At 40.3% G+C, this 14,690-nt stretch overlaps 1 protein-coding gene across 1 annotated transcript in view; it reads right to left on the bottom strand.

The window, feature by feature from the left end:
* FAM81B (family with sequence similarity 81 member B) overlaps nucleotides 1–14,381 on the bottom strand; it is a 118,829-nt gene extending 104,448 nt beyond the window's left edge. Inside the window, exons 1-2 of the mRNA XM_078004359.1 lie at nucleotides 14,280–14,381; nucleotides 2,715–2,882 (exon numbers count right to left, since the gene is read on the bottom strand). Coding sequence (XP_077860485.1) covers nucleotides 2,715–2,882; nucleotides 14,280–14,381 — 270 coding nt within the window. The remainder of the gene's footprint in view (nucleotides 1–2,714; nucleotides 2,883–14,279) is intronic.
* Nucleotides 14,382–14,690: the final 309 nt, after the last annotated feature.

Here is a 14,690-nt window from a genome sequence, read left to right as displayed (position 1 = left end):
ACTGGTAAATAAATGTTTTAAAAACCTGAACATTTAGTTACTTGCATAAGGTCACACAATAAGTGAGTGGTAAAAGAGAGTCTAGAAACTTGCCTTTCTACTATTTAGCACCATGTTATACATGAGGTATAACATGCCTCAAGGAAAAAGGAAACAGACGGGAAAACAGGCACGGGCACCCACCTCTCTCATTAGACAGTGATGATCCGTGGTTCTCTGAACCAGGATAGGCAATCAGATGTGAGTTCAAAATGCTCCTTCATCACTCCTTTCTTTTTTTAATTTAGGACTATATAGTTTGACATTTTTCCTAAAAAGAAGTGACAGACTTGTAAAAATGGAGGGGGTGGGAGAAAATGGTTACAGTGTGAGATACAAGAAATAGTGAAATTCTGGAGACCACACAAGACTACAAGCTCCGTAAAGCAGAGATTGGTTGTTCTTTTATAAAATAAATATCTGATATACCAAAAAAATATTTCCATCATAGTACCTTATAAAGCATAACAATAGAACAATCACCTGGGGAAATATCACCCAACCCAGAACTCTGACACTACCCATACCACCGGGGCCACCTGGATATTCTTCACCCATCCTGTCTCCCTACTTCCTCCAAAGGTGGCACTATTCTGAATTTTGTGGGTTTTAAAATCAATTCCATCACAAGTGTATATAGTCCTAAATAATATATAATTTAGCTTTTGATAGAGTTTCATAAATCCTGGGACATGGCAGGAAGAAAGAAAGAAGGAAAGAAAGAAAGGAAGAAAGGAAGAAAGGAAGAAAGGAAGAAAGAAAGAAAGAAAGAAAGAAAGAAAGAAAGAAAGAAAGGAAGGAAGGAAGGAAGGAAGGAAGGAAGGAAGGAAGGAAGGAAGGAAGGAAGGAAGGAAAAGGGAAAGGAAAAGGAAAAGGAAAGAAAGAGAAAGAAGGAGAAAAAGAGAAAGAGAGAAGAAAGAAAGAAAAAGAGAAAGAAAGAGAAAAAGAGAAAAAAGAAAGACAAATAAAAGAAAGAAAAAGAGAAATGGAGGAAACGAAGGAAAGGAAGGAAGGGAGGGAAGGAAGGAAGGAAGGAAGGAAGGAAGGAAGGAAGGAAGGAAGGAAGGAAGGAAGGAAGGAAGGAAAGAAGAGAAAGAAAGAAAAGAGAAGAGAGAAAGAAAGGCAAATAAGGAAGCTTAGTCCATTGTGTTTCACCAACCATTGAAACAAGCAAAGATGTGGTACATTACTAAAAACTCTTTTACAAATAATGCTCTTTGGTATTTAATTATGTATATTGCTGTCAGTTATTATAAAACAAATTCTTATTAATAACCATTAGGAGAGTGGGACTGTTCAGACTAATGCAAGACCAGCTCTTTTTCATACTTTGAGGCGTGAAGATGGATGCTATTTACATTTGTGATCTCTGGGAGGAGCCCAGAACCTATTAAAAATAAAAGAACTTTAGGCCAGGCGTGGTGGCTCACGCCTGTAATCCCAGCACTTTGGGAGGCCAAGGCAGGTAAATCACAAGGTCAAGAGATCAAGACCATCCTGGCCAATATGGTGAAACCCCATCTCTACTAAAAATACAAAAATTAGCTGGGCATGGTGGCACATGCCTATAGTCCCAGCTACTTGAGGCTGAGGCAGGAGAATCACTTGAACCCAGGAGGCGGAAGTTGCCGTAAGCCAAGATCACACCACTGCACTCCAGCCTGGAGACAGAGGGAGACTCCATCTCAGAAAATAATAATGATAAAGATAATAATGATAATAATGAAATAAAGGGACTTATGTATGTTTTATGTATCTAACAAAAATCCTCTTTTGTGACACATTTTGGAAAAAGTAAATTATTTAGGTTAAATAAGTATTGCAACATCAGTACATTTCCCAAATAAAATAACTAGATGTCCTGCAAACATACTGAATATATCAAACACAATAAACTTCAAAAAGAATAAAAGTTTAGGAACTACCAAAATCTCTAATGAATATCAGGTCATTGGCAAGTGTAGTTAATTTTATCACATTACCATGGTGCACTCTTAAGCCTACAACTTAATCAGAGAATGCTCTTTCATTCAGTTGTATCAAGAACTGAAATGACTGTGTTTATTTCAAGGTCTTGGTTTCAAATGCAAAGTCATCAACCAGTGGCACTATAATTAAGTCGTCAAGAAGTAAGAAAGTTCTTTTAAAAAATGGTGTTAGCACGGCTTGTTCTAGCAAGTCAGAAACAAGACGAGTTCGCTGTTCAAGGCTAAAAACAAAACATTCTAAGAAGGTACTCCAGGCAAGTCAAACTTTGACATCAAGGCTATTAAACATTTTATAGACATTTTTCTTGTGCTGTTTAAATGGAAAGGGAAAACATATATTTGAAGTATATTCTTAGGTAAAATCTGAAGACAAAATCAAAGAGGAATGTAAGTAAAGAACAGCAATGAAAAATAATGACATTTAACATTTGCTGAACACTTACTAGATATCCGGCATTATTCTAAGTATTCTGTGTATTATGTCATTCAATCCTCAAGTAGATAGTGTTGCTAGTCTCATTGTACAGATTAATACATAGGAATAAAAACAGTTAAGTAACTTTCCCAAAGTCCCATGGGTAGTAAATGATGGTCAAGATTGGAACCATGTAGTCTGTATTAGTTTTTGCTGCTATGACAAATGGCTACAAATTCAGTGGCATAAACGACATAATTTTTTTATCTCACATTTCTGTGTTCTGCAGGACACAAGTCTGACACAGGTTTCATTGAACTAAAATCAGGATTCATCAGGGCTACATTCATTTCTGGAGGCTCTAGGAGAAAATCAATTTTCTTTCCTTTTCCACCTTCTAGAGCTGCCCACATTCTTTGGTTCATGGCCCCTTCCTCCATCTGTAGAGCCAACAAAGGAGAATTGAGTTCTTCTCATGCTGCATTACTCTGACCTTCACTTTACCTCCCTTGCTTACTTTTAAGGACCCTTGTGATTACTATTAATACATTGCCTACACATATCATCTAGAATAATCTCCCTATTTGAAGGGCGGCTAACTAGTAATCTTCATTCCATCTGCAACTTTAATCCCCCATTGCCATATAAGGTAACACTTTCACTTTTAGGACATCTTTTAGAGGCCTGGGGGTTACACTTCTGCATAACACACAGTCTTATTCTAAAGCCCATGCTTTTAATTTCACCTACTGGCACTGCAGAAATGTTAAATTTATTATTTTGAAAAACCTAGTTTGCAGATTTTTTGTTATGTATGATCCAAAGTGAATATATTTTAAGAAAAAAGCGTTTGACATAATGAATTTGGTAATGTTACCTCAATATTATTTTTTTCAGAAATGTTGGTTTGTTGTAGGCATCTATGCATTAACTATTTTCTGAGGGTTGTTTATGAAGTATAGGGATGGAGCCCTCACCACTGGATAGAAAGCCTGGGGCAGCCAGGTTCTTCTGTGGGAGAGGGTCCTGTTTGTCCATCTGAGCAAGAGCAATTGTGTGCAACTGAGTTAGGGAGGATCTAACTCTATACCTCTTCTTGTTGGGCTGAACTGAACCCACCCTTGCCCTGTGGCCCCCTACTGCCCCCTGCTTTGGACTTTGCTTATATGGTAGATCCTGCTTACATGGTAGATTTACTCCTGCAGATTTGTCCCCTCCTTGACTCTTCAGTAACTTCTTGGCAATCACCCATCTTCACTTGTCAGTTTTGGCAACTAGACCCTATTTAAATAGGGATCTCCTTCCCTAGTACTCCCTGCTCCATTCCCATAGCCTTGAAACCATGGTGATGAGGTCCTTTTCACCTGGGTCAGTCTGCGACCTGGCTGAGCACTGAATATGGACATGACATGTGTAGACTATTCCCAGGAAGTATGAGTTTCACAAGGAAAGAATTAGGACAATAACTTGAAGCTAAAAGGAAAGGAATTGGAATGAATCTGTTTATTGGCTGCAGAAAGGACCCAGGGGAGAATGACAGTGACTGAGGATACAGAAGATCAAAATCTCAAAAGAAGCAAAAAGGGATTAGATTAAGAAGGGTAATGCTAAGAAAGACCAGAGGGTCAACATAGCTATCTATATCACAGGGGAAGTTGAGGTTGATGCCAATGGAAAAAAATGCTGGAGGGACGAGTTTCTCTGACGTAGGATACAAGATCACCTGAAAAGAGAGATAAGTAAAGAAATGGGAGAATAAGTTGAATAGTGCCAAGTAGAAAGTACTTTTGTTTCAGTTCTCTAGTACTTCATAACCAATCACCCAAAATTTTGTGGCTTAAAACTCAGCCACTTATTATTCATGATTCTGCAATCTGGGCTAGGTTCACCTGGGAAGTTCTTCTACAAATGGTGTCCAAGGTGGTTCCTGCACTTATGTGTCTGGTGCCTCAGTGGGGATGTGTGGAACAGCTTGGGCTCCCTCAGATCCTAATGGTCTCAGGATAGTTAGACTTCTTACATGGTGGCTGGATTCCAACAGGGAGGAAGCAGAAACTGTCTCAGGCCTAGAACTGGCATGATGTCACTTCCAAATCATTCCTTTGGTCGCAGCAAGTGATGAGGCCAACCCAGAGTCAAGAAGAAGGAAAATAGTTTCCACCTGTTAAAGGAAAGAGCAGCATGCACATAGAGGGAGGGAAGGATTGATAGCAGCCATCTTTGGAGTGGATCTACCACAATCTGAATACTCCTCTGAGCCTGGAAAATGTCTAGTTTCCTATTGCTGCTGTTATGAATTACCACAATCTTAGTGCTCACAACAACACGAATGTATTATCTTACAGTTCTGAAGGATGGAAGTCTGAAATGACTTTTACAGGACTAAAATCAAGGTGTCGGCAGTGCTATGTTCTTTCTGGAGATCCAGGGAGAGAATTTGTTCCTTGACTTTTCCAGCTTCTAGAGGCCATCTGCTTTACTTGACTCATGGCCCCTTCCTTCATCCTCAAACTACATCACTCCAACCTCTGCTTCTGTTGTGACTTTCTTTTTTCTCATCTTGACCCTTTTGATTACATTGGACCCACCTGAATATAAGGATAATCTCCTAATTTAAGAGTGTTAACCTAATCACATCTACAAAGTCCCTTTTTCCATGTAAGGTCACATATTCACAGATTCTGGGAATTAGGGTGTGGGTACATTCTGCGGGGCATTCTGTTTTGCAAACTTTAATTTGTGATACTGTCAATATATAAAGTTCTGAGAGTGTCTCCAATGTTACTCAACTTCCCAGTAGTAAGGGTAGAGAAAATAAATTATTGAATTAATCCAGGTTTAGGGGTTAGTAGAGTAGGATTAAGGTATAAAGGCAAAGAGGTAAGTGAATTAAGGAAGCTGATAGAGATCATTGAGTTGGTTGTCCCTAGGGCCGGGTAAGAAGAGAAGAAAACTCAGGAGGTCCTGATAGCCTGTGAGAAGACTGAGGGTCAGTAGATCTTGGTGAAGTCCGTTAAGATTTTTTTGGACAAAGACAAAGGAGATGTAAAAGGATAAAAGAGTGGTAGTGACTCTTTCCCTTCATTTTATACCTACTTTCCTCTCTCCTTTCATTCCTTCCTTTTTTCCCCTCCCTCTCTTCCTCCCTGTCTTTATTCTTTCTTTCCTTCTTTCTTCTCTTCTTCCTTCAAAACAAATAAGGATATCTTAGTCTACTTTTAAGAAAATTCAACACCACTAAAAACAAAACTATATTAGTCCATTTTCACACTGTTATAAAGACACTACCTGAGACTGAGTGATTTATAAAGGAAAGAGGTTTAATTGACTGACAGTTCAGCATGACTGGGGAGGCCTCAGAAAACTTACAATCATGGTGGAAGATGAAGGAGAAGCAAGTACCCTCTTCGCAAGGCAGCAGGAAAAAGAGCAAAGGGGGAACTGCCAAACACTTTTTAAACAATCAGCTCTCATGAGAACTCACTCACTCTCATGAGAAGAGCATGGGAAAACTGTCCCCATGAACAAATCACCTTCCACCAGGTCCCTTCCTCGACACCTGGGAATTATAATCTGAGATGAGATTGGGTGGGGACACACAGCCAAACCATATCAAATACTTTTAGACAGAAAGAACATTTTTTTCTTTCTAAAATGTAAGCTAATGCATACCTTTGGGTAGGCAGCTCCAGTCGTGTCAGCAAACTGATCTGTAACATTGATACCACCAGACAAATGTTTCAATAGGAAACCTAATGAAAGGGATCAATGGGTCTAAAAATAATGGCATTACTGATTTGACAATCAAAAAATGACAAAATTTATTAGTATTGAGCAAACAGAACAGTTTATGACTAGATAAATGTATTTTTAGCAATATTCCATTTTGACAATATTTTGGTTCCTTTAAATTTTCTAGAACTCTAGGTTTCAAGGATTTAAGGTGGGATCATCATCATCCCAGAATAGCATTTTAATCTACTGCTTTGATGGAGGCAGAGCTTCTACATTTACGATTTCAGAGGAGAAGTAGTTCTGGGGGATGATCTGGGTAAGATGTGACCATAAGATTGGATAGCTGATGTAGATTGGAGTGGGGAGGTCATTGGAATGAAGGGGACCAAAGAGGGAGCCATTGACGTGGGACTCAGGAGGAGGCAGAAGCACAGAAAGCAGCAGGCAGTGAGTGCAGGAGCCAAACCCTTACTGACTGTCGAGGTTGTTAGAAGGAAACAATGAGGGGAGACTGGGAATGGAACGGTGCCTCAAACAGTAGTTTGGAGAGATTAATAAATGATAAATCAAAAAAAGTTTTCTAAAAAAAAGGAAAAAAAGGGTTCTGTAGTCCAGTCCATTTGAAAACACTGAGGAAACCCATTTAAGTTGGCCTCTGCCACATGGTCTCTCTGAGCCTTTGGTATAGTCGTATGTATTCTGTACTCCAAGTTAGGGGAGTGGGGAACTCACCCACGGTCTTCAGAATTTATCAAAATGATTTGACAAAAGAACAGCTGCAGAATGTCTTGAGGAACTTGTGCTTCCTGGGAAAATGCTACTGTAGAAATTCTGGATGAATCCAGAGAGAAACACCATCTCTCTTCTGTGCTGGCCCACACACTGTGCTGTACCCATCTGCTGTGTATCTTCCCCATAATTTTTGGAAGATTATTCTTCAACTTTTCTTTTCTTTTCTTTTTTTTTTTTTTTCTTTGAGACTGGGTATCGCTCAATTGTTCAGGCCGGAGTGCAGTGGCATGACTGCGGCTCACTGTGGCCTCGACCTCCCGGGCTCAAGCAATCCTCCCACCTCAGCTTCCACTCCAGCCATGTGCCACCACTGCCCAGCTAATTTTTTGTTTTTGGTTTTTTTTTTTTTTGGTAGAGACGGGATTTTACCATGTTGCCCAGGCTAGTCTTGAACTCCTGGGCTCAAGTGATCTGCCTGCTTTGGCCTCCCAAAGTACTGGGATAATCCTGACTGAGATTCTCAGCCACCGACTGAGCCCAACTCCTTCAACTTCTTCACTCTGTTATATCTTTGATATGACTTTTAAATTCATTAGTCTCCCACTTCAGAGAGTTGCTAAACTGCTGCAGTGAAAGGGCTTTGATTGCCATCATACAATCTTTTCTTCTTCATTGGCATCTTAGATGGCTCAGGCTGCTACAACAAAATACCATGAACTAGGTAGCTTATAAACAACAGCAATGTATTTCTTATGGTTCTAGAGGCAGGGAAATCCCCAGATCAAGGCATCAGCAGGTTCAGTGCCTGGCGAGGGCCTGCGTCCTGATTCATAGATGGTGTTTTCTTGCTGTGTCCTCACATGGTGGAAGGGGTGAGTGGCCTCTATTGTAAAGGCACTAACCCCATTCACATGACCCTCTTTTATAAAGGCACTAATTCCATTCACAAGAGCTCCACCCTCATCACCTAATCACCTCCCAAAGGCTTCATCCCTGAATACCATCTCATGAGTGATTAGGTTTCAACATACAAAGTTCGGGGAGACACAAACTTTCAGATCATAGCAGTTGGTAACCACTGCAAATCGTTGCACAGGTTATAGCAGGCTGTTTTTAAACAGGAAGACTGTATAGGATGAGAAATTACATACTCTACCCAGCACAGATTTCACTGTGTCCTAAGAGGACTAATAAGTATCAGACAGGGGAACGTAAGCTATTTTGCTTGACATGATGTTAACTCTTTTCAGAAAGTTTTCCTGAAGTAAGTGTTTTTATTCCTCTTAGGAGGAAATCCAGTGAAGACAGAACGTTTTGACAGATGTCTTATGAACCATAAAAGGTCAGTTTGCTGCCAGTTTCCGATCAATCTTGACTAAAGTGGCCCTTACGTTCCCCTCAGCTTGAATAGACTTTAGACAGGCTTCTTTCTGACTCTGGGCCCCAGACCTCCCTTCTCTTAGAGCATTTACTTTAGAAAACTTATCATTGCAAATCTTTCCTCAGCCCCTTTGAGATGTGAATTTTTTAAAAAGCCTCTTGCCAGTTTTATAACTCAGGAATGTCTTTTCAAGGACCAAGGAGTAAGCCATCCCCCTGAAATGTAATCATCAATCAAGGAAGATAGCGCCTCATCTCTTAGTGTCTGTGAGAGGGTTGGAGTCTAACTTTGGTGGGTTTCTTTTTCCAAGTTGTAAAATTACCTCCTTGCAGGAAGATATGAGAAAGTTTATTTTCCTTTAGGGAAGGCAATTATCATACACGAGTGATCTGTAATCTGCTCACCCCAGCTGTTAGTAACTCTTCAGCCCTTTGTCTCTACGAAAGGGGTACAGTTTTGCCCTGTACTTTCTCCCTGATGACTGGCAATAGCATCAGAATAAAATCAACTTCTGTCTGCTCTTTTCTAATGGGAACATTTTCTTTAACAATCTGCAGAAAGCCCAGGCACGGTGGCTCACGCCTGCAATCCCAGCACTTTGGGAGGCTGAGACAGGTGGATCATGAGGTCAGGAGTTCGAGACCAGCCCGGTCAACATAGCAAAACTCCATGTCTACTAAAAGTACAAAAATTAGCTGGGTGTGATGGTGCATGCCTGTAGTCCCACCTATTCAGGAGGCTGAGGCAGGAGAATCGCTTGAACCCGGGAGGTGGAGGTTGCAGTGAGCCAAGATTATACTACTGCACTCCAGCTTGGGTGACAGAGTGAGACTTCATCTCAAAACAAACAAACAAACAAAGAACAAAAAAGAATTTGCAGAGAAAGCTGATTCAACAACTATAAGGGATGAGGGTATAAAGAGAGAAAATACAGAAGCTCTTTAGTTTAATTAGGTTGCATTTGTCAATATTTGTTTTTGTTGCATTTGCTTTTGGGGGTCTTCATCATAAATTCTTTGCCTAACCCAATGTTCAAAAGAGTTTGCCCTAGGTTTTCTTCTAGGACAAGCTTGTTCAACCCATGGCCCATGGGCTGCATGAGGCCCAGGACAGCTTTGAATGTAGCCCAACACAAATTCATAAACTTTGCTAAAACAGTATGAGACTTTTTTTGCAATTTTAAAAAACTCATCAGCTATCATTAGTGTTAGTGTATTTTATGTGTGGTCCAAGACAGTTCTTCTTCTTCCAATGTGGCCCAGGGAAGCCAAAAAGATTGGACACCCCTGATCTAGGATTTTTTAGTTTCAGGTTTTACATTTACGTATTTGATTCATCTTGAGTTCATTTTTGTATATGGTGAGAGCTAGGCGTCCAGTTTCATTCCTCTGCATATGGCTAGCCAATTTCCCGGGCACCATTTATTGAATAGGATGTCCTTCCTCATTGTTTATTTTTGTCGACTTTGCCCAAGGTCAGTAAGTTAGTTGAATCGCTATGGAAAACAGCATGGAGATTTCTCAAAGAGCTAAAAACTACTATTTCACCCAGCAATCCCTCTGCTGGGTATCTGCCCGAAAGAAAACAAATCATTATGTTAAAAAGAAACCTGTGCTCATATGTTCATGGCAGCACTATTCACACCAGCAGTCACAGAAATAACTTAAGTGTCCATCAGTGGTTGACTGGATAAAGAAAATATGGTACGTATACACCATGGAATACTATGCAGCCATAAGAAAGAATGAGATTATGTCCTTTGTAGTAACATAGATGGAGCTGGAGGTCATTATCCTAAGTGAAATAACTCAGAAACAGAAAATCAAATACTGCATGTTCTCACTTATAAGTGGGAGCTCAACAATGGGGACCCATGGACATAAAGGGGGAAATAAAGGCACTGGGGACTCCACAAGGGTGTAGTGTGGAAGGGGGGTGAGGGTTGAAAAATTACCTAATGGGTACAGTGTTTATTATTTGGCTCATGGGGGCCCTAGAAGCCCAATCCCCACCAATATGCAATACGCCCATGTAACAAACATGCATGTGTATCCTCTGAATCCAAAATAGAATATTTTTAAAACGGGAAAAAACATGTTCAAAAAATAAATAAACAGACTAAGTGGTTGGATTAGTTGTAAGTAGCAACTGGGCAAGGAAAGAGCTGTGATTTCTAATTCAAGTTGCAGACAACTGCACGTTGATTTACTTCGCCCATTAAAAGGGGAGGTGGAATATTGTGTAAATTGATGAGCATAGGCTTTGCTAGGGAGGGAGTAGCTATTTTGGGGGGATTTTTGAGAAGGGTGGATTTATTTAAAAGCATGGTAACGCGGTTAGGACCTTGGTTGCCAGTGACAGAAACCTGATTCCAAATATCTTAGCCGTAAAAGGAAATGTACTGGTCTATGTAATTGCAAAGTCCAGGTATGATGTGTATCTGGGGATCAAATGATATGTTCAATAATATTTATCAAGTGCCTCCTATGTCGTAGACATTGTTATAGACACTGGTGATACAAATTTTTGCCAACCAAACTGATAGCCTTCTGTGCCCTCACAGAGCTTAGAGTCTAGTGTCAATGTCATCAGGACCTCATCTCTCTCCATATCATTATGGCTTCATCCCTCTCCATTTGTTGAGTCAGTTCTGCTTCATTTTCCTCTGTACTGTGGCTTTCACATCAGAACCCATGTGCTGGTGAGATGGCTACAAGAGTCTCAATCTCACATTACCATAGGTTCAAGTCTGGGCAAAAAGAGAGCAAGAAGCTTTGCCAATAGCCCCTGAAAAGTTTCTGAGAGTTGCTGTGATTGAACTAGCTTGGGTCATGAGTTTGTCCCTGAACCAATCACTGACCAATTACCGTATTTTGATGGGCTAGGCCTGGGTTACCAGTTTACCTTCAGTTCTAGGATAGAACCCTACCTTAACCATCTGGCCTGAGAGTAGGTAGAGGGTATGGGTCCCCCACATGAAAGTCTTGGCAGTGGTACTACCACCAGAGGGGATATGAATGTGTGAGAAGTAAAATACAAATAAGCCCTATAGGGGCAAAGTGGTTAAAAACACAGAACCTGGAATCAGACTGCCTGAGTTGGAATCCATCAGACACTAGTTACATATTCTGGGGTCAGTTACTTAACTTGTTTGTGTGGCAGTTAACTGATCTGTAAAATAATGCCAACCTTACTGGGTTTTTATGAGGACTGAGTTAGAACAAGAGCAGTCAGTTCACAGTCTAAAAAGAAGGTGAGTAAAGATCTTCTCTCAAGAATTCTATTTAATAAATGGCAGAGAAGAATGGTGTATCCTACCTTAGTCATGTGCTCATCCCTGTGGCTTGACTAGGGGAAGGGTTGTGTGTAATATTCTAGTTTGGCAGCCCTGATACATTTAGGTAGTGGGGAGAAGGGAGGATTAGTGCCACCTCAACACTGAAATGGGCGTGAGTTATCAGCAGAAGGAAGGAAGGGACTCTGGACAGGTGAAAACAGTAGATACCTACTCTATTAGCAACTATGTCATGAACTTTAAAAAACTCATTGAATGGGGGACTGCATGGGGATGTATTGCAAATAGACTCGGGCACTATACCTAAGTTCTGTCTAGACCTGCCCCTCCACTAAACCTCTCTTGGTCGTGGTTTCCTTATGAATGAAATAATAAAGTCAGGCAAGGTGATATTTAAGGGAGCTTACTGCTCTAATATTCATTGAATATCCATATGCATTGTTTTAATTTTTAATTAAAATTTTAAAAATATTTTAGAAATCTAAGTTATGTGTGGATATAGTATAAGTGGTTAAAGAGTCCTACATAAATTGTTAGAAAAAAATAGCCTCCTTCTTTCCTCTTCCCATCATTTCTATTCACTAGTGGTAACCAATTTTAACACTTTTACCTGATTATTGTGGTATTTACCTCTATATTTCTAACTAAGCTTGCTAATTTTGCTAATTTATGATATTAAAGGTCTATGTGCTGTCCACTGATTTCCCACTATGGGAGATGAAGATTTACTCCTCTTTTAGAAATCCCCTCTTCTAAATCCCAAATTATATATGCTCAACCCACACATTATTTTTTCTGTTTTCCTATCTTCCCAAGAGTTTATCATACTTTCAGTTAAATCAATATTCAGTGTTTATATTACTATGACTAAGTAAATTACATAGTATATTTTGTTTACTTGTCCTTTCTCAAATAACCTTTTGTTTTCTCTAGAATTAATTGTATTTTTTGTGTTGTTTACTAGCTTAGTTTTCTATGTCCTTTATACTTATTCAAGCCCAAACACTCCCCTAATTTTTAAAATATCCTCTTTTTTATGTTTTTGAGACAGGGTCTTGCTCTGTCACCCAGGCTAGAGTACAGTGGCACAATCATGGCTGACTGCAAGCCGGGGCCCAAGTGATCCTCCCACCTCAGCCTCCTGATAGCTGAGACTACAGGTGTGCAGCACCGTGCCCGGCTAAGGCACCTGGCTAATTTTTGTATTATTTGCAGAGATGGGATCTCCCTGTATTGCTCAGGCTTGTCTTGAACTCCTGGGCTCAAGCGATCCAACCGCCTCGGCCTCCCAAAGCGCGGTTGTAATAGGTTGTTACAGGCCATTGAGCCCGGCCTGAAATATTCTCTTCATGGCCAGATTCATTAGACATTTTCTCCTCACCAGTCTGAGCAGCTTGCTTTCTCAGCCTGGTTCAGGGCTAACATCCTGTACTCGTTTGCCTCCCTCTTGAGTTGAATTATCTTTTTCCTTTACTTTAAACTTTCCTTTCTCTTGATTGACTCCCTAATTTTGATGGAACACAATCTTAGCAACTTCCTGAGACGGGGTGTATGAGAGGAAACTTTTTTAGATATTGCAGGCCTGAAAGTTTTACCTTGTTTTTTGTGTGTGATCTGTTTTTTATCTCTAGAACAAGAGTGCACAAACTTCTGTAAAGGGTGAGATGTTTGTTTCAGGCTTTGGGGGCCACAGACTTTCTGTCATGACTACCCAACTCAACTCTGCTGTTGTAGTGTGAAAAAAAGCCATCAGCAAGGCACAACAAATGAGCATGACTGTGTTCCGATACAATGTTATTTACAAAAACAGATGCTGGGGGTGTGGCCCACTAACCATAGTTTACTGCCTCTAGCTCTAGAAGTATATAGGATTTTCTTTTGTGTCCATTGTCTGAGATGTCACTGAATATGTCATAAGATGGGCATGTTGGGCTGGGCTTTAGTCACCCCATCAGCCTAGTAAGTCATGCCCTTCAGTCCTGCAGAAATTTTTTTGAATTATTTCTTTGATAATTTATTTTTCTAACTTTCTTTCTCTGTAAATTTTATTATTCAGATGTTGGTTTCAGGACTATATTTTTTCTAATGTTCTTAGGTTTCTTTCTTCTATTTTCTATGTCTGCATCTATTTCTACTTTCTGAGACATTTCCTCAACTCTATCTTCTGCCTCCTCCACTGTACCTTCCATTTCTAAGGACTCTGTTTGTTCTCTAAATAGTCTCTTTGTATGTGTTTTAAATATCATCTTCTTGTTTAATGGATGCAACATTCTCTTCTATCTCTCAGAGAATCTTAATAATTTAGTAATGATAGTTTAACAATAGCCTTTTAAAAACCTTTCTTTTTTAAACATTTATTTTATTTTATTTTTATTTATTATTATTATTATGATGATGAAACAGAGTCTCACTCTGTTGTCCAGGTGCAGTGCAGTGGCGCAATCTTGGCTCACTGCAACCTCCGCCTCTTGGGTTCAAGCAATTCTCCTTCCTCAGCCTCCCATAGCTGGAATCACAGGCACATGCCACCACAACCAGTTAATTTTCGTATTTTTAGTAGAGACAGGGTTTTGTCACGTTGGCCAGGCTGGTCTTGAACTCCTGACCTCAAGTGATCCACCTGCCTCGGCCTCCCTAAGTGCTGGGACGACAGGCATGAGCCACCGCACCCAGCCAAAAAACACCTTTCTTTACCTTTATGCCTTGGTTTCCTTCAAGCTGCTTCTGTTGTTCACTCTGGTTTCTACCTTTCATGTCATGTCCCTCAGTTGTCTGTGTCCTTGGCTGTCTGCTCATATCTAGCACAGGAACACAAAAATCTAATTGGAACCCCTGGCAATGCCACACTGTATGGTTCTGTTTCTGGGCTGTTACCTGGGAAAAATCCCAGCATCAGTAGTTCTTTCATTTGGGCTGCTTAGAGTCCACAGAGAATTCTCTATGCTCCCGGCTGCCATTGTTCTGTGAGCGAAGTGGGAGAAGCCGGCTGGGGAGCTCCTGATGTCACTTCATTCATTCCCTGCTTGTTCAAGTGTAGCCCTACTTTTACCTGTGCCTCTATCCCCCAATCAAGAGACCTAGTTTTACCCCTCTAGACACTTCGCT

The sequence above is a fragment of the Macaca mulatta genome, chromosome 6 (genome assembly GCF_049350105.2).
Source record: "Macaca mulatta isolate MMU2019108-1 chromosome 6, T2T-MMU8v2.0, whole genome shotgun sequence".
Lineage (NCBI taxonomy): Eukaryota > Metazoa > Chordata > Mammalia > Primates > Cercopithecidae > Macaca > Macaca mulatta.
This window is presented reverse-complemented; position numbering and strand designations above follow the sequence as displayed.